The 23,720-nt window shown below is 39.0% G+C and overlaps 1 protein-coding gene across 6 annotated transcripts in view; it reads right to left on the bottom strand.

Annotated features, from left to right (window-relative positions):
- The window catches only part of RCBTB2 (RCC1 and BTB domain containing protein 2), a 42,084-nt gene extending 27,007 nt beyond the window's left edge, over window positions 1-15,077 (bottom strand). For 2 of the 6 annotated variants that reach the window (XM_063334230.1, XM_063334271.1), the window contains exons 1-5: window positions 14,988-15,077; window positions 5,775-5,838; window positions 2,837-2,995; window positions 2,208-2,358; window positions 1,177-1,343 (exon numbers count right to left, since the gene is read on the bottom strand). In XM_063334230.1, coding sequence (XP_063190300.1) covers window positions 1,177-1,343; window positions 2,208-2,358; window positions 2,837-2,995; window positions 5,775-5,816 — 519 coding nt within the window. In that variant the 5' untranslated portion in view covers window positions 5,817-5,838; window positions 14,988-15,077. Of the gene's footprint in view, window positions 1-1,176; window positions 1,344-2,207; window positions 2,359-2,836; window positions 2,996-3,392; window positions 3,517-4,265; window positions 4,283-5,774; window positions 5,839-11,035; window positions 11,152-14,987 lie in introns of those variants that run through there. The other 4 variants (XM_063334246.1, XM_063334238.1, XM_063334254.1 and 1 more) reach the window with 4 other exon arrangements.
- Between the last annotated feature and the right edge of the window lie 8,643 nt (window positions 15,078-23,720).

The following is a 23,720-nucleotide window of genomic DNA, read 5'->3' as shown; positions in this document are numbered from 1 at the left end:
CCAGGGACCTGGGTGCACTTGGTGGGTGATGCGGCAGGATGGGGAAGTCCGATGTGTACCTTATGGGGATCTGATTTTGGGCGAGAATAGCCAATGAATCAGATTGTGTGCTGTTAATTGCTAAGTAACATTGTCATTGTATGTCCTCATTGCTATAATTACTATCAGTTGTACTACAAGTAAGGCACAGGGATGATGGGATAAGAACTGATCTCAACAGCTGGCGCCCAGCAGTTTCCTCAAGATCTACATCTTCAGCCCACGGACCGCGTGCATGAGCCACACCAGGTGCACCAGTCACAAGCTCCGAAAAATACAGCATGCAACAGACCAGCACCACCCAGCATCTCACCTGCCCTGAGAGACTGTTCTAACAGATGGAGCCCAAAGCCGTGGATTAAAAGAACTCAACGGACACCTTGGAGGGATGACCCATAAACTAAGGGCATTATATGTGTGTGTATATATATATATATATAACAGGGGAAAGTGGTGGCAATTCATTGGAACCTGCTGGGCATGGCATAGATGGTATGGAATAAGGGGTGGATAATGTCCTGGTTCCGGTGGGGATAGGGTTAATTTTCCCTGGTATTCCATGCCATGTGAGCCACGCCCACCCTGAGCTGCCGGGGGAGGGGACAGGAAGTTGCTGCTTAAAAGCGGGCTGGGGCGTCCCGGGGCCGGCCGGTCGGCGAGCGGCGGGGAGCCGCGGTTCCGTAATTGCGTTTGTGTATTCCCCTACCCGTGTTGTTGTTGTTGTTTGCCTGTTCCCTTTGCTGTTCTGTTAAACTGCCTTTGTCCCAACCCAAGAGTCTTGCCTTTTCTTACGATCCTTCCTCTATTAGGAAGGCACGTGCGAGCGGCACGTGGTTCTTTGTTGCCATCTGAGGCTAAACCACGACAATAGGAAGGAACTGGTTGCCCTCTACCAGGGCAAGACACTATAATTTGCTATTTCAAGCAGATGTGGCACAAACTCCATGTTCTGCATGCACTTCAAAGCAGCTAGATCCTGACAGGTTTTCCATTTTTATCAAACATTTGTGTTGCATCAGCACTGTTTGAGGATGGCGAGAAGCAAGGTCTAATGCTGTAGGTGCAGAATGTTTTCCTGTTTTTCACACACATGAATTTCATTAAGAGAAAAGAGAGATCTATTCCAGCTGTTCTCACCTCTCCATCAGATGTTAACACCATAGAATGATGAGAGCCACAGGCAACTTCAATGACTTTCTTGTTCACCAAGTTAGTAGAGACTTGACAGGGAATGAAACCATGATTTGTTGTACCATTGCCCAACTGACTGTAAGCATTATGACCCCATGTATACACTTCTCCTTCTACAATAAAAATGTAAAAAGCTGGTTTAAAATCTCTATTCTTGTAATGAGCACACAACACAAAATTACAAAAACTGAAAAGTCAAATTCAATAACAATATACATATTTAAGTGTACATTCATATATATATATATATATATATATATATATATGCCCTTTGGGGTTCTTAAGCCCAAGGACATACCAATGCCACCTTCACATAGCATTGACCACAAATCCAAAAGGATAGTATCACCGTGACATTAATAAAGGAAATCATGTAGCTAAAAGAAAGGAGACAGTGCAACAGAAGAGAGAAAAGGAGGAAATGACAGTCAGGAGTCCCCATTTCCATTTCTTTGATACTGAAAATCAATCACAATTTCTTGTCTATGCCCTGGCACTGTTTCTCACTTTGGAAAATGCAAATAACAAGTTTTCACTCCTTTACAATATACATGAAGATGCTTGTAAGAAAAGCGTATTATTACTTATTAATAGATATACTATTATTTACTTATTATTTAAACATACTATTCATGTCCTGTATTTTGAGAAGCATGCTAGTAAAATTAAGAATGAATGCAATGTCTGACTGAGTTAGACCGATGGTCCACTGAGTGTAAAATTCTGTCTCCAACTGACCATAGAAAAAAGCTACTGTTTAAGGGAAACACAAGCCTGGACACTTTTTGCAGTTCCCAAGCATTTACAATCACTAGGGTACAGACATTACCAGGTACTTCTGATCCCTTTTAATGCACAGAATGTCTATCTCAATTCTCTCTCTTACATTACCAGCACAGACCTTGCACATTAGTCCAGACCTGCTGGACTAATTAAAGTGGACTATCTGAAAAAGCAATATTCAGATCATACTTTACCTTCTGTAGCAAGAACAACATGAGGGCCACTTCCATAACTCAGACAGGCTATCTTTTTGCCACATAGAGAATCTAACCTCCTCGGTTCAATAGTGCTCTGCATGTCACCTGTTCCCAAACATCCACTGCAGTTCATGCCAAGCACAAAAACCTGTTATAAAAAAATCACAGAATCATAATTTAGGTTGGAATGGAGGACCTCCTCCAAAGGTCAACCCCCCTGCTCAACAAAGGTCTAAATAGATCAGTTGACTCAAGGCCATGTCCAGTTGAGTCTTGAACATCTCCAAGGAAATGATCTCACTGCCCCTCCAGGATTTACCCACTCCCATTGTAATTTTTTTTTCCTAATACTGAATCAGAATTTTCCATCTTCCAGCTTGTGTCCATTGCCTCTCATCCTGTCACTATGCACCTTCAAGGAATGTCTGACTCCATCTTCTCTTTATCCTCTGATTGTGATAGGAAGCCAGTAATTTGAATTGAAAATGTTTTAGTAGCTATCAAAATGATTAGGCATTTTTGCATGCAGCGTTTTCTAGGTGTACTATCATGGTACTGGCTTTCAGAATAACTTGATACATAAATGACTAAATATGTCATGTTCATACACACTCTTGGACAATTACCTCATCATTTTCAGTTGCATACAACACTTCATTACCAGCACTGCCAAATACACAGGCTTGACGAATTAACTTGAGCTCTTCTTGGGAACACAGAGAAAAAATTGGCCATTTCCCAACATCCAGCATCTTCAGGGCTGATAGTAATGTTGCCTTCAAGACCTGATATTATAAAAAATGATATCAAATACCTAGACAGAGAGAAATGTATACCTCTGCACAGTAAAAAGGGAAAATCTCCTTTTTTGACAACAAACCAGCATTTTAATTCTAGAATAATACTTGGAGGGAAGCTATTAAAATAAACATATAAAATATATCACGATATAGAAAGAAAGGATCAATATGCATGGAGAAAAGCACCATATAAGAAGTTAAATGGTGAGCTCGTATTTTCACACAACATAACAGCTAGCTTATAGAATTCACTGTACAGGATTCTAATATAAAGTGTAAAGTATACACTCAAAACATGAAAATAATTTGTTCTTTTCCTCTGGTGCTAAAATTACTGTTAAAGGAAGAAACCATAAAAAATTCTGCCCACGAATATACTTACCTTTGAAAATACACACATTTGTTTTCACGTATTGAAAATGGAAACTTGAGAAACTTTTTCCTTTCTCCTTTACTTCTGAAATTTACTTCTGTGTTTCAACAATTATTGAATCTTTGGGAACTTCCTAAGAATATTTGCATTTTATGTAAGTAGACATATAATAAATAAAAAAGATAACTGAACATTTTGCAGCTTATCAAAGGACAAATGACAAGTTTATAGTTAAAGGAAAAGAATAACAGGTCTTGCCAGACATTAAAACTAGTCAATCTAATGTCTGAATCTCACACTACATTTCTATTGCTTTAGTATAGCATAAATCAGAAAACTGTTGCAGTATCAAAATTTAATAGCAAGTTTTGCATGGAGCATGCATCCGATTTTCTTCAGTGAAACTAAAGCAGGATCTGGACATAAAAAAACCAACACGGCATTACTTGCCAGATCAGAAGGTAAGTAAGAACAGTTTTTGCCTATCACAGACATGATGTAGTTCACCACATAACAGCATTAGTTTATTTTTAGCAAGAAGCAGACTTACAAAATGATCTGTTACAGAACACATATTTTTCTACCTCTGACTGAAACAAAGACATGAATAAATTCTAGTTTGGAGTCTGAAGCACGTTCTGTCAGTGATAAGTGTATTGCTTTTTTGATTAGTATCACTTACTATGAAAAAATGTACACAGAAACATAGATCACATTTGAAACTACAGAAATAAACCCTAAATTAACCTTGAATTAAAATCTTCAAAGAAATAGCAGTTAATCACAGATTTCTTTATAATCTCTTTCTGAGGAAGGGAAAGGAGGGTTGTCATCTTCACTAAAGAGAAGTTGCGGTTTTGATCACACCAGTTCTTTCCCCACCTTCTCACACCAAGTAACTGAACAATTTCAGCCAAATTTGCAAGTGAAAGGGAAGCAGATTCCTCTAACAGAATCCATTTGGCAGTAGGCAGCTGGACAGTCAGACATGTATGTTATGAAATAAGTCAGCAAGCAAGTAGGTCCAAGCTAGTCCTAGCAAATGCTGTCCTCCATGACACATATAGCAAGGCTGTAAGAGATGAAGGACATGAATCCATATGGAATCAGGCTTCATTCATCTGCTGTTTGCAGAACAATTTGTTTTATGTCAAGAGGTTAGCATCAATTCTATGGAGGATTTTAGCACTTTTAAAATATGATAATGAATACTGAAAGCACCACAGACTACTCTTCCAATTGCATCAACAAAACTGCATCCCACTTTTGATCAAGACTTGATGAAGCCTGGGGTTCAAAAGACAGTCAGGGTGTCCTTCAACTGTACAGATTCCCTTACTGGAATAACATATGGGTTTCTTTAAAAGGTGGGCTCCATATTTCAAGTGCATAGTGGGTCAGAACCCATGCATCTTAAATAAAAAAGTTTTTTTCTATATCCTCCTTCTACAAAGCACTCAAGTTCTACCCTCATAATTAACAAAAAACTTCAAACAAAGAAACCAAAAAACCCCCCAAACTGTAGCATTTCTTAACACTAAAATAATGCACTGAAGGGAAAAAACCAAACTACTATCATAAAAAGCACCCAAGGAAACACTTATGATACTGATTTTTATTAACATAAGAAATAACAACAAACTTTATCGTACTAAAAAATATCCACGATCTAAATCCTGTCTCTGGAATTATTAGTTACATTCAACCCAGTAAGAGATATTCTCTCACCTTTCAAGATTTTCTCCCCTCCCACATTTCTCCATTATATTTTGTCCCCAAAATATGAAAACCAGCTTGAAGTATCAGCCTGCAAGTCAGAATTTGAGATTTCATATGGTCCAGCTACATAACCCAAAAATGGATCAGTTTCACCTCAAGAATTCCTAAAACTTGTACGCTTCATTTGACCTCAGCAATCAGTTTGAAAGCTGTTTATTCAGTTTAATTTGTTATATGAATCATCTTAAAAGGCATCATCCTTACACTCAAAATCTGAATGATGTTTGATAAAGTTTTACACAGAAAGTGTTCAAAGAAAATAAAAGAGAAAAAATGGGAAAAAGTTTTTTGCCTCAAATTATGCTACAAAGTTAATTCTAACAAGTTTATGTTGTTGAAATATTAGGCCAGAACATGTAACTTCAGAACTTAATACTAAATTAAACCAAAGGAGCAATTCAACTTAATTAAAATGAATATATCGCTCTTCTAGTATTTTGTGGATCATATAGGCAACATTTCTTTTACTAGTATAATTTTTCTACCTATAGCTTTGGGGTTCTGTTTATCTTGAAAGCTACTAGCATCTACTAAGCTACTGCTAAATGCAACCAAGCATTTCCTTTTGAGTAGAGCAGTATGGAATTCTCAATACAAAAATCACACTCTGACCTTGACACTGACTCCTTGAGAAGGAGGAGGTTCATCCTCCATATGGATTTGTGCTTGTGTCCCCCTGCAGAGAGAGAACCGTGGTTAAAATCACCATATCATATTGCTGCAACAATATTTTACAGCACTATACACGCTTAATATTAAGCCAGAACTATTTGCTTCTGTGGGGTGAGAAAACGAGAAAGGTCAGTCAATTTTGGTTTTATATTAAATTATACAGTGACCAGTAGACTCTGCTCTTCTGTATTCTTACGTAAAATAATAATTCTTGGACAAAACTTTTTTTTTGTTAAACAAGTAGTAAAATTAATCAGAAAGGAAGAAGTTTTATTAAACACAATACTCCAATGTCTTTTTATTGCAGTAAAAAGAAATTTATAACCTTGCTGACATAATTTTTCAAGATATTTTTTCAGCAAACAAACCCCACACTGGACAGAGCTTTCTATTTCTGGCTTAAGCCTTCAAATGCTCTTTTTCAAGTTCCATTTTGAAAACCAACGTTAGAAAAACATTTGGGCCTTTACAGGTTTACTGAGAATTGTTAAAATATTCACTCTGCTTCGGAAAAACATTGCCAACTCTGCAAATCACTTCTATAATTTCTAAGATGTGTATTATCAATAGAAAGAGATTTTCAGATCAGATGTTTCTTCTATCCTTCAAATATTTCCTAACATAAAGCCATGTAACTCCATTTTCAGTAAAACTGCAAAAATGAGTAAGCAGCTCTGAAGCTGTGCAAGCTTCTTTTACTCAACAAGTGAGAAAGTTGAACACATCATTTCCTTTGAGGTACACTGGTTCAGCCAATGCTAAAAATCTGCTTACTTTTCACCTAACATTAAATGTCTGCAAAAACCTGACTACAGGCAGAATAACATGCAACAAACAAGAAGCTCCCATTTTATTTAGTTACTTTTCAGAGGAATACCGCACTAAAAGAAGTATCAAATGTAGTTTTACAAAACTACCTAACTTAGTACTAAACACGCCACTTATGTAAGACTTTCATGCCGTAAGACTGAGGCCAAAGACATAGAATATGTGAAATTCATATGATTTGAATATGATAAATGTTATTTACTGAATAAACAACAATTATTTTTATTTACTGAAAATGAGTAAAAACTGAACAATTGCTGCAGCTTAGCTATACTGAATATACACACTGTTAAGCATATGCTTTAAGAAAACACACAAATTGCATACACACAGTGTATTGTATACACTCAGTCTGAGACATTAAATGCTAAATTCAGCTCATGTGTGAAATTCCAGCTACTCTCTTGTCCATGTTGACTTTGAGCTTAAGGCTCAAACACACAACCAAACTGAAAGAGCTTGAAGCTACGTTATATTCCCTTCCAACTAGGAAAGATGAAAGGGCTGATTCAGTTGCCCACACATTAGCACCTACTGCTATTTGAGATGACCTTGGGGATCCATGACACCAAATGGTGCTGCCAGATATGAAACTGGACCTACAGGGTATCCATGACGTGCTGATTTCTTATTTTCTTCAACATACATACTTGTTCAAACAACAAGAATGCAACCAGTTGATTTTGTGTACACCATCTCTATTTAAACTAGAAGCAACTCACCTAATTAAGGCTTTTGGCACGACCCCAGCCTGAGCAGGACTGTACTACTGAACTGCAGTTCTGAAACACTTAATTTCAAGCATGTGAAACTGTGAAACAGATTATCAAGGCTATCCAATATTTCCCAGCATCAATTTCCAGCACTCCCTAGCAATGCTGATATATGTTACCCACTTCTTGGCCGTCCTTAGCCAACACTCAGCCCACAGGGCTGACATGTCCCCCAAGGTAATCACCATTAACTATGAATTTTCTAATTGAAATAAACGTAGAATTCTTTTTTTCCTTCCTCAAGCCATTTGATACATAACTGTTACCCACGATTCTTCAAGTTCTAATACTTCAAGTCAATTGATTCTTTTTAGACAAAAGCATAGTGTGACTTCAACAGCAGTTTATCTGTTAGTATAAAGAAAGATACGTTAGGATCTAACCACCTCTGTTACCTAACAAAAGCTTCTCCAGCTCACTACTTTTCAGTCCCAAACATGCTGACAATTTTGCCCCAGCTCTTCAAGAACAAAGATCACACACACGTCCTCACAACTCAAGAGTTACAACATGTTTTATCTTATGTATAACTAAGAGAAAATTACCCTGCAGCTCCATTCTTCGAGCTGTTCTGCAAACACAGGCACCTTATTTCTGAGCAGCGCTACAGGAGTACATGGGATGGTTCAAATTACACCAGTTTATTCTTTTATTCAAATTCATGTGTTCTAGTAAAAGTACATACTGACTGACACATGTCTGCATCTGCACAGGTGTTCTTTCTGAAAACCTGTAATTGCTTTACGAGTACATATTCACCCTGGGATCCTGAAAACAAAGACAGACAAAAAAAACCCAATCTATTATTAAGCCTAAGAATCATTCTTATCTGTATACCTTTAAAATAGTAGTGATGATTCGTATTTGCCTACTCTTAGGAATTTTCCCTCCAGAAAAATAACCATTGTATATACAGAGTGAAGCAAAGAAAAAACAGTATTGTCATCAAAAATTAAAAGATAAAAACCTGAGTATTTGAGTACTTCAGGTACAGAAGAAAAACATACCCTAGCTATTCCAGGCAAGTTATTGCGGTTGTTAATCTATTAAATCTTATAATGTGCATATAATTGCTAAGAAACCTTGCTTTAAAATAGCTAGCCACCACATTTTTTAAAAAAATGCAATACTTACTTTAGAAAGTAAAAAGGTAAGCAAGAAATATTTCTCATATATTAGAACTTTATATATATTTTCACTAGCTGTTTTTAAAAAAAAATCTAAAGTGCAGATCAAAAGAAGAAAACGTCATTGTTATAAACATCTATTTCTTGAGGAAGTACGCAGCATTTTAATACAAAAATATTTATAATAAACTTGCACAAATCTCTTATCTGGAATCCAAGTACAATTAATAATCTGGACAGCATACTCTGGCAGTCTGAGTTTAGGTCTTGGAATTTGAAAGTTCTGACCCTGGTTTTGGTCCAACCATGACAGGTCTTTGGGTAAGGCACATATGCTTCTGCAGTACAGATAATATTGAGTTAAGGAACATAAATACTAGTTCTAATAGCCAAGCTCTATTAGCAGTCTAAGACCATTAAACACTAAATATTTAAACGGGTTCACTGACTCATTTGAATATAAACATACTTGTAGATTCCCTCTCTAGGAACTTGGCAAGCAATCAAAAATTTTCAGAACTCCACTTAGTATTTCCTCTCACTTAATTTATGAATTTCATCTGCTGAATCAAAGGTCTGTCTGGAGCTTCTTCCCCAAGGACTCTAACCACAGTCTTAGGAAAGATTAGGCGGAAAAAGTCACAGAAAAAAGGGACTTGCTGACACCCTTAGGAAAGGAACCTAACCTTCTCTGGTAGTCTTGATTTCTCAGCCGTTCACTACCAGAGTAGTCATGAAATGATGTTAACCGGTCCAAGTGATCTTGCAGGAAAGGACAGACCAGTAATACTGTCAACAGCCATTCCTACCGAACAGGTCACATTCCTTTTCTAGGAAGACTTTTTTCAAAATTATCTTCCTTCTCATGTACAGCGAAATGTCACTACTCCATCCAGTGCTGACAATAAATTGACAGAGCTCAGCTTGTCATTCATTCTCCCATTGATGCAGCATTTTCCATTACTAAGAAATTGCAGACCTTGAGAAAAAGTAAGTGGTGGTTTGAAGAACTGCTATCTCCAACTAAAGCATGGTTATCTCTCCTTCCCTTCTTGCTTCTCAACACCAGACTGTGACTTCTCAGCTCCTGATGCAAGCCCCACTGCCTGCCTACTAGCTGCAAGAGCAAGCCTACAGTTTAGAGGCTAGATCCAAGAAACGCTGAAAGTAATACTGGAGTATTTACTGTCTGAAAAACTGACATCCTTGACCTTGCAAGGTAGGTAACTGCTACAGAAGTTTCTAATTTAAATAATCTGAGATAAGACAGCTTTATCATCTCAGTTTCCAGAGACAAAACTTCAGCCAAAAACATCCTGTCACATGCCACCTCTCTTCTGGCATGACATCCAATTTCACATGTTGGCTCCAGGGATGGACCTCCAGCAAGTTTTCAGAAGTTCATCTATGTGCAGTATGCTGTATTGGAGCTAGATGCTTGAAACCTATTCGCAAAGGCATTTTTTTTCAGTAACATCATCACACCCAAAAAGAAATTGGTTGCCAAGAACAAAAGCAGTGAAGGATAAGATGCAAACACCACACAAAAGAAAACATGGGCACTGGAAAAGCAAGGAAGATGGTGGGAATACTGTTCCGCTACCCATGCTTAGCACCATCCTTCAATATAGGTTCAATACCGCTGTGATAAAGAGCAAATATATGAGGGAAAAACATTTTGAAAGAAGCAATAAGACAGGAAAGAAAACAGAGAGCATGATTTTTCAACTCTCCAATGATTTAAAAATAAGTGTTAGGGTCTGGTGCGAAATTTCTGCCCTAAGTGACAAAATTGCTTTGAAAAAATGTACCTAGATTCCTGGGACACCTTCCCCCCACCTCCAAAAAAAACCTCCTTGGGGTTTTGGGCTAGCAAGACAATCCAACTAATTTGATTTTTATAAAATCATCTAGGACTTTTAAAAGTCCTACCTGATGGTAAGACACACTGCTCATATTAAATTTCTTTATTTCTCCCATTCCTATTCCAATTACTTTTTTTCCCCTTAGGACTGCTGTCTATCATCATCATTGATGTAGAATGATGTATTGTTTACCAGTGAGCAATGTGAGTGGAAGTGACTGAAAAAATGCATCAACACCCACCAGAGAGACACTGTTCAAATCAGAAGAAAAAAAACCTCAAATTCTTTTCTCATTCTACAAACCATATAGTCACCCTGAAAAAATAATTTCAAAGATTTGGCTATTCATCTAATTGACTGAAAAACAAATGAAGATCTGAACAAAGCAACTAACAACTAATAAGAAAGATAAACTATATAACAAACTAATGAAGGCCAGAAATACAAAGACTAGAAAATAGTAATGAAGTTTATACTAAAATCATGCCTCTAATAGACTTACTGAACTGTCAAGGTCAGCAGCTAAAAAAAGCCACATAAGAAGGCAGCAATCAAAAAATATTTTCACTTAAAAATATTTACACTGCTTTCTACAAGTGCAAAAATACCTTTTGAAGGCAATCAAGTGTTTCAGATCATGGAAACAATGCAAGAACTTCCTTCAAAGCTGAAAAGCATTACAGGAGGATGCTGGAGTCATTTTCATATAATCGGTGATTTACTTCTGCAGTAAAATTAAGCAAATATAATGAGCATTATTTCCAGACTTTGAAGTTTATTAAAACAATCAAACATTTTGTTAGACAGTCTCTTGGGAACAGGATGTCACTCTTGTATCTAAATCTAGCCTAATGTAATCTAATCTAGCCTAGATCTAACCTGAGATGTTAAAGGAAAACATTTCTTCGCATTTTTAATGTGGTTGATCCAAGATTTTTAAAAAATTAACTTGAAAAGCTCTTTTTCTTTGCTGAATTGTTAGCAAAGCTCTAAACTTGCTTCAGGTCCTGTAATCCATCCATACATACAAGCATAATAAAATACAACTGATGCAATTGTTAGTTCTTGTCTATTTAAAATGCTACATAAAATTTAATTTACCATATAATTGATTTGGTGGAATTGAAACTTATTCTTCGTTTTGACCTGTTGACATTAAGAGTTCAAGGAACCAGGTTTAGGGAAACAAAAGTATTCCAAAGATTTGGTTTTAAAAGAACTTTATTAAAAATATTAACAAGGTAACAGAGCAAAATAATTCATAATAATGCAATATATATGTGAAAGAAACAGCTATTATCTTTTTATAAACTTAAAGAATCTTAGTAGAGAAAAAGCTTTCAGAATTTAAGAAACACTAACAGCTCATCAAGTTGTTCAGGATAAACCATGTACAAGCTTCAGATGTTATGTGACACTGCACCTGCATGTGGGTGCCTGACTGGACATCAGTTCCATGCCACAGGAACAGCACGTCTGGGAAGAACCCTTCTGTTATTACTTTATCATAAATACTACATTGCATTAACAGAAAAACAACACGCAAATGCACAGTTTTTGTTTTGCTCCCTCTAACTAAATCTGACCTAGCCTAAATTACTAGCACTCTGCAGTTACCTGATCCAGCCAAACATTGAGCCATGTATCAGGTCTAGCTCTTGAGTCTTTGACTTCATCATCTGCTCTAGCAGTTAAAGAAGAAATATTCACAGTTTCTACAGTTGTAACCTTTAAACACTTCCTCAGATGTCCAAGGAAGGTCATTCTAGCCTCATTTAGACTAAAAGCTTTAATTTATAAAATGTATCTTCTAAAACTTTTTAAGCCTTAATAAAAAACCTAAACATAAGCATTACCAAACCACACCTGGCTTTCTTTTCTACATTCCTTGCTTACTTCAGTTTAGCACAGTTTTTCTGCACATCAGAGCCTTGGTCCATGATTAAGGGCTCTGGCCTACAGCTAAGAGGGCTATATGTTGGGTCACCAAGAGAAGAGTTTTTTCAAGATGATGTCTAGCACAGTTCCACCATGAATATGGCTGTAGCGACGCTTCCCCGTAACATTGGGCACTTGCCAGAGCACTTCCCATGAACCTAGCACACAACACCTGGGCAGGTGGGAGGATGGTGCAATCTTTGCCTGACACAAAGTCAGAATTTGCCTAGGTATATACATCAAACATATATATAAAAACCCATGTCTGAAAAAATATAAAAATATATATATATTTACACACACATGACAGGCATCATATACCTGGTGCTGAGAATTCTGATAGTTTAAACCTTTACAGTTATAGCTGTCTGCATAAAAAGATACCATATGTTATAGAAAAGAGAGATACAATAGTAAATAGAATATGTATATGAAAGAAACCTTAGCCCACTTCCCCTATGAATAAATGACTGTGTAACTGTCCACTTGGGTGTTTCTTTACCAGTCTTCTGATACTGGAACTGACCAATGTTAAATGGCAAGGGTATTGGATTAGACATAACCATAGAGGTTTCCCAACTCTTAATAAATAATTAAGAGACAAAATATAATTCTTTGTGGTATAAGTTTAAGCATCTAATATTACTAATATTAAACCTACCCACTGCAGCAGCCTCTTCCAAACTGCAACAGATCATATGCGTCGTAATGCCAAGGCTGTTTTACCTCAACTTTATCACTCAGTGGTCTTACTTCTACTCTTGTTTTTACTTACACGATTAAAGAAGCTTTAAAAAACAATCGCCAAAACTCTGAATTACTTTTGTCAATTCTCACTCTAGAACTGCACAGTATCTATTTCTCTTTGCTTATCCATCCTTTTTCTAGTCTTTATTCCTAAAATCTTTTTTGAGATGGATAAAAGTTATTTTCAATAGACCTTTTCTCACTTTTTGGATATGAATTCCAAATCAATTCTACCTTTGGCACAAAACAGCTTCATACCTTCTTTGCTTCTCGGGCCCTCAGGACTCCAGTACAACTAACATTACTAATTAATCCTCTTGATTTTTCAAAGTTTGCCTTTCTAAAATTGAGAACTTCAAACCTGTCTCTGATTAGTCCTCTATTTTATTTCTATTTATTTAACCTAATTAAAAATGTGATCCACTAACAAACCAGCTCTTCTCAGAATTTTTCACACTACTTAGCCAGAGCAAGTCTAAAGCAATTCAGTGTTTATCTGGTAAGAACAACTGTATCACTGTATGTCCTTCCCAAATGATATTATCTGCATCTAAAAAAGAAATCCACCTGCAACATAATTCCTGATTGTGTATCTCAGTAAGTTATATCCTTATCCAAGTCAAACTCTTGTGAGCTATGTCAGACACCATCAAAAGCTCTTACACTTTTCTCAAAGCAATGATGCACTTGACTCTTTTTTTTTATCCACACAATCTCTTCCTGTTACTGTACAGCCCATCACATCACTCACATCCCATGTCATTCTGTCACATTTATTTCCCATATCTAGACAGCACTAGCTCTCCTACCACAAACCAGGATGATTATTTCTCCATGCTTCTCTTACCCCAGGTCTGCTTTCACATCCTTCAACCTTCATTCAGCCCAAATGGTTTCTGATGGTGCATAAACACAACCATCTACAGACCTTACTCGGTTAATAACCAGGTGTAAAATCTCTCTGCTAGTTACAGAATCATAGAATTGTCTAGGTTGGGTGGGACCTTTTAGATCATTGAGTCCAACCATCAACATAACGCTGCCGAAAACTATCACTAAATCATGTTCCACAGCACCACATCTACTCGTCTTTTAAGTACCTCCAGGACTGGCGATTCCACCACTTGCCGGGGCAGCCTGTTCCTCCTTAGTTGCGCCCTCTCTTTTTATCCGCCAGTATTAGAAATTCCATCTCCACAAGGAGATACAATGCAAACCTCCCACACAGTAACCATCCTTCATTTCCCAAATATTCTTTCTCTGCCTTAAAGCCGTAACTGGCCATCAAGCCAAGCTGGTCTATTGTACTGAGAGCCTCACACCTCTGCACGCTCGTGGACACAGCTCTCCAACGCTACACGAATTTAACTCCTGACAGAAGTTGCAAAACACCCCCGTTATCAGCCATTTATAAACCAGGTGCCCGGGAAAGGTAACCCAGGAGAACACACCACCACACGGGCCCAGAAGAGGCGACCGGGCCCTTCCCCGCCCCTCCCCTCCCACACCCGCGGGTGGGGCGGCCAAACGGCGGCAATGGCGAAGCACCGCCGCCGGGCCCCTTCACCGGCGGGCTCCGAGCCCAGGTTCCGGCAGGCCGCGGGCGCCGAGCCGCCCCGCCGGCGGCCCGCCCCGCCTCACGGCCACAACCAACGGCGGCGGCCGCTGGGCGGGAAGCGCCCGCCCGTCCCGACCCATCCCTCCCGGCGGGGCGGGGCGGGAACCGCAGCCAGAGCCCGGCGTAACGGTCCGAGCCGCCGTTCGGCCCAGGGCAGCGGTGCCGCTCTCCTCAGCAGGGCTCTGCCCGCCGAAAGGCGGCGGGGGGTGGTTGAGGGGGCCGGCGGCGGGCGGCGATCCCCTTCCTCCGTAGCTTACCTTCCCCGCAAGCGGCGGCGGCGGCTCCTCCTCCCTCCAGTGAGGCAAGGGAAGATACCGCCGCGCTCGGGCGCCTCCTCAGCGGCGCAGGGAGGGAGGGAGGGAGAGGGGGAGGAGGGAAGGGGGTTAGCGCCTCCCAGGGATCCACCTACTGCAGCAGGAGCCGGGAGAGCGGCGGCCCCGGTCCTACCAGCGGAGCCGAGGTACGGCTGGTGAGGAGGCAGCCCCGCGGCCTGGGCCCTGGCTGCGGAGCGGCTTGGTGTCTGGCAGAGAATGATCCTCTCCCGCCGGCATGAGGCGAAGAGGCCGAGAGAGCCCCTTCTGAGGCGGAGGGAGGCCAAGAGACCCCCTTCTGTATCTTCCCTGACAAGGCCCGTCTCTTTGGGTGGCGCAGCTGCTTTGGGAAGACTCCAATGCTCAAAGCGAGCATGGCGTTGAGGGAGATGACACCGCTTTCCACCAGGCCTCAAGGTGTTGCTGGGGCCTAAATAGATGTGAGGACAACACATGGTGAGAGGCACATGGTCAAAGACGACTGTTAAGGGAATGTCAAATGTTGCTGTGCTGCTCCAACATGCAGCCATTTATTTTTCCCCCAAGGGAAGTGAGAGGATACAAGTGTTTTGCCATTTCATAGACTCATAGAATGGTTAGAATTGGAAGGACCCTAAAGATCATCTCGTTCCAATCCCCCTGCCACGGGCAGGGACACCTCCCACTAGACCAGGCTGCTCAAAGCCCCATCCAGCCTGGCCTTGAACACTTCCAGGGATGGGGCATCCACAGCTTCTCTGGGCAACCTGTTCCAGTGTCTCACCACCCTCACAGTAAAGCATTTCTTCCTAATGTCTAAATGTAAATCTACCCTCATTTCTCCTGAAATTTATGTCTAAAATTAAGCATTCACAAAGAGGATAGACTTGAAAACTTTTCCTAAAAGCAACAACCTGGCTGTTTTGCTTGGTTATGTCTCTTACCTTGAGTGTGATAACACCCTGCTGTCTTGCTGTGGTACATGTTCAGACACCTTTGCTGTGGTGTCCAATGACATTGTTAGGTTATTGCTGTGGAAACCTTATTCAAAAGGAGAAAGTTTGCTCTGGGGCTAAGGAACTAACTTTCTGTTGAAAATTAAATTCCTTTATCACCTAGGGGAGGTCTCAGTTTTTCCTGTGGGAATGACAGCCTCATAAGGATGTTTTGATATTTTAAAGATTGATGTACTTGGAGACAAGACTGGATGTCCAAAAATGAGGTATAAGTACCTAAAGTAGCAAGAACTTGTGCTCAATGTTACCAAAGGAGTAGAGACAATGTTCTCCATACTTGCTGTGTTGTATGACAGTCTCATATGATGCCTTACACGTGCCTTGCATCCACTTCTTCACATATATAATGCATGAAGTACTTGTATAGCTATACCGACTACCGATGCTCTTTCCTAAAGTGCTCCCCTAATGCATGCATATTCTCTGACAGTGATTGTAGTGTTCTGTGGAGTCACTATCTCCTTTTAGTTTCTCAACTATTTTTTACACTTCAGAATGCATTCAACTTCCTATGCATGCATCTTGAATGCATTGTAATCTGCAAAGAGTATGTGTTTTCTGTTTTGTTTGCTCAGTCACTTTGGTTCTTCCAGTTGAGAGTATTTTTTGCTAGGAGTGGTTTCTTCATTTGAAAGAGATATCCATAATGATTTATGTAGAGTGTGGGATGGAAGGCAATGAATTTTTTGGGCACGGGGTTCAATAAGGACTGTATGTGGTGCCTGATAGTTTTGTTTTCTCTTTATGTAGAATAAAATGATTGCTCTATAACACAAAGAGACTTATTGTGTATTATCATGTTCCCTTCTCAGTTTTCTGTTTTCTTGAACGCAGTTCAGGGGGGAAAAACTTTCTGGATCTCAGATGCATGTGTAAATATAGTAATATACCTGATAATTTCGGTCAAGCAGACTGTGGTAACAAGACCCAGTGGAAGTTGAAGCTATTCATTTTCAGACTGACAGTAAAGCAAAGAGTAATTGTCCCCTAAAACAAGTTTCATCTTGGGCTGTGAGCTGTTTATTGATTCTTCAGTGCACATTTTAAAACAGTATTGGATATTTTTTTAAAAGTTATGCTCTATTTAACTCAAAGTGCTGTGTACTGTGTTAGGCTGGAGGTTGCACTTAGAATCAGTGGAACAGATGGTGTATTTGACCCACTGAAACAAAGTGCAGTTTAATACAGTGAAGTCCTTAAATCTAGAAGCAATGGATGTTGATCTACAAGGAGAGAAACTGCATTCTGGAACGTTTAGCTAAAGGATTGAGGTCAGTGAACAACAACTGAAAGTGTGATGCCAGAAGATATACAAGTGAAAAAGGCTAATGTCATTCCTGAATGTATCAAGAGAGGAAACAGTAGTTAAAAGGTACTTTGCCTCCAGTAATTAGTATTTTAAACCAACTACTGGGACAGTGCATATAATGCTATTATACATTTTGATAGAGAAGTCAAAAAACGGGATAGGCTGCATGAAGATGATCAATGGTTTGAAAATAAGAGATACTTAAAGAGATTATTTGTTTAGTTTATTAAAACAGTTTAAAGGTGATTATGGTTTATAGGTTCCTTACAATGAGAAAATATTAGGTACTGAGTGGCATTTTAATGTAATGGAAAAAGTCATAGCAAGAAGCAATGCAGAGAAATTAAAGCCACAGGAATTCAAATCAGAAATGGTCTGGTTTTTATGCCTTCAAGTAAAAACCTGATGCAGTTATTTCTGCCTTTCCTTACATACCAGTTGTTATACACATTTCATTTGAGCTGTCTCCAGTTTGTTTTTCTTCTTTCCTAAGCGTAATGCTAGATTTAAAACTCAACAACACTGAATGGAAGGGAATACGTACCCCTCCCATTTTACAAACCCTCTTGTGAGTAGGTACCAGGATTAGATTTTCCTTCTTTTTCCAGTATTGTTGGTCCAATGTATTGTTGGCCTCTGCAGTTTAAGCTTTGAATCTCTTTCTTAATTTACTTTTTGTTTGAGTTTCTGCATTTCCCCTTGGTTTTCAGAATAATGTTTGATTGAAGTTGACCTAATTTTCTTTTCTGATTAACTGATGTTTGTTTTACTTTAATTTGTCAGGATTATTTTGTACGCTGTAAAAATACAATTAGACATTAAATGAGAATGTAGCAGGAATCATAAACAGTTGTAAATCAGTGAACTGACTTACTGGTTGAAGCACCAAAGTACTCCAGGCAGGATTTCAGTTGCTTCTCCTCAGTACTATGTCTTCAGCATGAAGTTGTTTATTTTTTTTAATATTTAAGCACCAGTTCAGCACACCAGTTGTGTTTCAGGATGCAAGTTCTCCAAGCAGGGTCGCTTGCCTTCACAGAACATGCATTCTGCAAGCCCTCCAGGAGCCACTGGGCAGATCTGTAGCCTCCCCCACTGAGCTGTAGTAAATGAGTGCAGTGGTCTGGAGCCTCTCATATGGCACTTTTGGAGATCATACTATTCTGTGACTACAGAACTAAAAGCAGCATAGAGCACAGCCATGTTGTTCTCCAGGACTACAAAGAGGGCTTAGCCCTTGTAGTTCACACAGGGACAGGTTTTGCATCCAAACACTTGGTTTATAGTACTCAGTCTGCTACACCTTGGTATAATCGTGATACCATAAGGAGAAGGGTGGAGGGGTTACTACTAAGGACCAGAGGAAGCCAAAGAGAGGAAACAGAGAGCACAGCAGGGTTTTTTAGAGACCCAGTCAGTAAAGTGGAGATATTTGGAGGTAGTAATTTTTTTTTTCAAAAACATTTAATAAATTTATTATCTGCAACATCTAAATGGTAGCTCTGTATTTTTTGAAGCATCGTGTCTCCTCACATGCAAACTGTCCTCTCATCATAGCATCCAGAGCCCTGGATGAGCTGAACTCACCTTAATTAACCCATCTCCCTGAAGTATTTGAACCATTTGGAAGAGTTTCTGGACTTCCTAGATGACAAGAAAGCTTTGGACTGACATATCATTCTGGGGCTTGCTACAAAAACATGGCCTTTTGGAGTTCTCATTCAGTAGTTACAATTTCTGTACTAGAGCTCAACTACCACTATAGCAATAAGCATAAGCAGGAGCCTCTCTCTTCATACCATTCCTTGGGATTCACTAGAAACATCAGACCTTATATGCTAGAAGTGGACGCTGTCTGAAAAATATGCCGTTAATTTCAGAGACTTAGAAGAGGCTTAACTGAAAAGTAAAATTATCGAAAAGAAAATTGGTTTTGTTTTACCTCACACTAGGACAGTTGGGTTCTTTCTTAGGCAGTCTGTCAGCAGCAAAGAAGTGAGAAAGCTAGGGGAGTCCTTTCAGGTCAAAATAAAACCATCTTCTGACCTCAGTAGCAGGATTACTATCACCCATGTTGTGGTTTTTGGGGATGACATTTCAGTTATGAACATCAGGGGAAACTGCTGTTGTCTGCACAGTTATTAGACAGCGCAAGAGGAGCATTTTAACCTCTGTGGAAGCAAAATGACGTAAGTGGAAGGCAACCGTAGGCTGATAAATTCTGTCAACAGATGCGAGATGGGAGGAAGTTTAAGAGATCTAGGGCTGGGTTTATATAAAGTTGTTAGAACTGAAGCAGACAGAGCAAGTTAAAGAAGGGGGAAGTTCCCAAGATGCAGATTCTTAAGAAGAGTTGTCATCTTCTGTTGGACAAAGGACCAAAAAAGACATTAAACATTTTAATATGCTTTGAGTTTGGTTACGTTCCTGACAGTAAAAAGCATCTTAGCAGGTAAAGGCTAAGAAGCCTCAGTTGTCCTGGTGGATCCATGAATTTTCAAACTCATGAAGTCCAGTTTTGTGTTGTGGCCACATCCCTGCTTCATTTCAAGGGAAGACCTGGGCATGAAGTACCTCTTTCTTACTTGCTATGAATCAATACGTCAAATCATTTTGCTGTAAATAAATGGTTTACTGTGGTTAGGTAGCTTTATCTTGACTGCTTTGCCTTTTAATATGTTTTTTTCTTCTCAAGTTAACCAAGATCCAAGCAATTCTTAAAACTAATTACGTTATCTTAGTGCTGTCCTGGTATGTTCCCTGCTACTTACCTTGTTAATCTATGCTTCATTAATAGCCTACTACCACAAACTAAAATAAAATTAGCAAAAATATTAATAGTGTAAAATTAGTAGTGCTAACCTTTCTTCACTTATTTTTGCTTCTAACCTTCTAACTGACAGATATGTACAATTTGACAGCTACAACAGTAGAGGAGATATTCCTGTAGCTTCTGATAATATGTAGGACATTTCGCATCAGAATGCCTTTCATTACAGACACTCATAGCTCTGAATCTTACTCAATTAATAGAAGGGCAAAATTCATATGTGGTGACAACTTTTCTCATAGTAGTTAGCAATGGTTCCAAACGAATGTATTTAATAAACCTCTGTTACGTCTGTCATAGGTCCAGTTCTTTCCAATATTTACAATAATGACCTGGATGATAGTCGTTACTTTTTTGGTTGATATAAAGCTGGGAAGGACAGGCAGTGCACTGGAAGGCAGTCTAATTTTAGCTGATTTTAGTACAGTAGCATCATGTTATTGCAAAACAGGTAAACATCATACTAGGATGTTTAAAAAGAGTATCTTAAGATAGAAAAGAAACATCGCCCTTTTCTTGGTACTGAGAAAGTTTCAAAGGAATATTGTTCCCAGTTATGGGAGCTGCAGAAAGTTGTGGAACAGTTGTGGGAAGTTGTGTTTCAAGAAAGTTGTAAAGCAACTAAGTAGTTGAAGGAAAGTTAAACTTAGTAAACAATTAAAATAGAGCTGGGGAAGGACTAAAGGAATAGGGCTTCTTAAAATGGTCTTTTAAATGCTGTTGCAAAGAGGAAGGGGATATTTTTTTCCCTGCATGATCAGGAGAAAAATTGAAGTAAAGGGGATTTCAGCCTTGGCAACAAGGAAAACTGCTCTCACAGTAATAATTAGGAAGTTTGGAATAGATTGCCTGCTGAGATTGCATTTCCCATCATTAGAGATTGTGTATCAGAAATAACGTAACTTTTGTCAATCCTAATTCAGGTTGTGTAAGTCGATCAGATGACCTGTTGAGGTCTTTTCTCCTTTTAGGATTCTGTCATTAGTTCCATTTACTGTACAGGAAATTACAAAATATTTGCAATAAAAATTATACAACTTGTAGTTAAAATAGGAACAAATAGCAGTTTTTAATTAAAGTAAAATATCTTTCATGTAAATGTTTGTTAATAAAAAGATTACTTCACAATAACCTAATCACTCAAAGTACTCAAGCAATTTTAGTGGCTGAATTCTCTTGAAAAATCCATTGAAGTTAACTGTTCTTTTTTATGGAATCATAGAATCACAGAATGGTTTGGGTTGGAAAGGACCTTAGAGATCATCTTGTTTCAACCCCCTGCCCTGGGCAGGGACACCTCCCACTAGACCAGGCTGCTCAAAGCCCCATCCAGCCTGGCCTTGAACACCTCCAGGGATGGGGCATTCACAACTTCTCTGGGCAACCTGTTCCAGTGTCTCACTGTACTCACAATAGATAATTTCTTCCTAATATCTAATCTAAATAATTTTTTTGTATGGAATGTTTTAAGAATGGAATAACAGACTACAAGTTAGTCTTCATACAGCTGAAGGAGCAACAAGTCTAGAAAGAATCATATATTTTGCTTCCTTATGCAGTAATGTCTTATAGGTTGGTCCTGGCAAATCTTTGTTTATATCAAAATGTCAGTTTTGTTGCGATTTTGTGATACTACTCATTATGTTTACAACAAAACATGTTTTTCCTAGTTTTGAAAAGTCGTGGTTATGGAAATACAATTCTTTATAATTTCTGTTTTGAGTTAACATTTCCATAGAAAATCCCTGGCTCCTCTTCCCTTGAGTATAGCTCTTTTGACACCTTCAATAGTACCGGGTTTCAGTCCAATTGATCTTTTTTGGTCTTTTCAAGATATGCTGACAGAAATAATGTTTCACTGTCAGTCTGTGAGAGAAGGAGCAGGGCTTCACTACCTGCATGATTACATGGCTTAGATACTAGATAAGAAAAATTTTCTTTAAATTATTTTTTAATGTTTGAAGTTCAAACTTTAATGGATGCCCATGTAACTTCTGAAAGCAATTTTCTTTTTGAGTTACTTCAGGACAGAAACTAGAACTGTGACTATTACCAATTTCTGTAAGTACTGTTATTTATTTCTTTGCAAAGATGCTATTTCTAGCACCACAGACATTCTTGTTCCCACAAAAAATGTTACAGACAGGAAATGTTTTGGATAGCGTAACAACGTTTCCTGATAAACATTTTATCACAGCTTGATAACCATTTCCTGTTGGTAGGATTTGTTTTAACTATTGTCATTTTGATTGTCTTTCTTGCTATAATTAACACACATGTGATCTGGCTAAGTGTGCTCATCCTGTCAGACAAAGGTTTCAGCAAGTCAGACATTTGGTTATAATGTGAGTCAAGATTTTATATTGTCCGTTTTCCTTCATTTAAAATTTGTCTGTAGCAATAAATGAAATAGCAATACACACGCAGCATTCTGGGAGCGGGCAATTCCCAGAAGGGTGGAGGTCCTTCAATATTTCAAATAGAGAATTGTCTGCTTTGGTCTCAGTGATTTCAGTAAGCTTCTAAAATAGCTTTAGATCAGAATGTGGGAATTCATGTAAGTTCTAATTGTTCAGTGCAAACTTGGACTTGAATTGTCCTGGAAGGTATCAGAAGAAATTTGGCATTTTCTAAAGAGCTTTAAAGCATTGCCCTTGCAAACTAATATTAAAATAAGACTATGTTCACGAATTTTACTCTATCAAAATGTCAAGTTTTGAGTCAACAGAACTACTTTTGTAATTTTTGGAGTTACCTGCTTACTTTAGTAATAAGATGCAGTCAGTATCTCTTACAGCTGATTCTGATTCTCATTCACACAAAGATCATGGGTATGTTTGACTATGCTTCTACTAAAAAGTAAATGGTCAGGAAACAGACTCTGACCCTGAAGCCTAGAGGCATAGCCTAGCTCATGTCCATATTATTTAGGGCTGTGTTTCCCTTAAGATCAGACTGGTGCAGTCGATACACCAGAGGGAAGGGATGCCACCCAGAGGAACCTTGACGGACTTGAGAGGTGGGCCTTTGTGAACCTCATGAAGTTCAACCAGGCCAAGCGCAAGGTCCTGCACCTGGGTCAGGGCAATCCCATACACAGATACAGGCTGGGCAGAGAATGGCTTGAGAACAGCCCTGAGGAGAAGGATTTGGGGGTGTTGGTGGATGAAAAGCTCAACATGAGTCGGCAGTCTGATTCTGCCCCTCTACTCCGCTCTGGTGAGACCCCACCTGGAGTACTGCATCCATCTCTGGGGCCTCCAACATAAGAAGGACATGGACCTGTTGAAGAGGGTCCAGAGGAGAGCCACAAAAATGATCCGAGGGCTGGAGCACCTCTCCCATAAAGACAGGCTGAGAGAGTTGGGGTTGTTCAGCCTGGAGAAGAGGAGGCTCTGGGGAGACCTTATAGCGGCCTTCCAGTACTTAAAGGGGGCCTACAGGAAAGATGGGGAGGGACTCTTTATCAGGGAGTGTAGTGATAGGAGAAGAGGTAATGGTTTTAAACTGAAAGAGGGGAGATTTAGATTAGATACTAGGAAGAA

The sequence above is a fragment of the Chroicocephalus ridibundus genome, chromosome 1 (genome assembly GCF_963924245.1).
Source record: "Chroicocephalus ridibundus chromosome 1, bChrRid1.1, whole genome shotgun sequence".
Classification (NCBI taxonomy): domain Eukaryota; kingdom Metazoa; phylum Chordata; class Aves; order Charadriiformes; family Laridae; genus Chroicocephalus; species Chroicocephalus ridibundus.
This window is presented reverse-complemented; position numbering and strand designations above follow the sequence as displayed.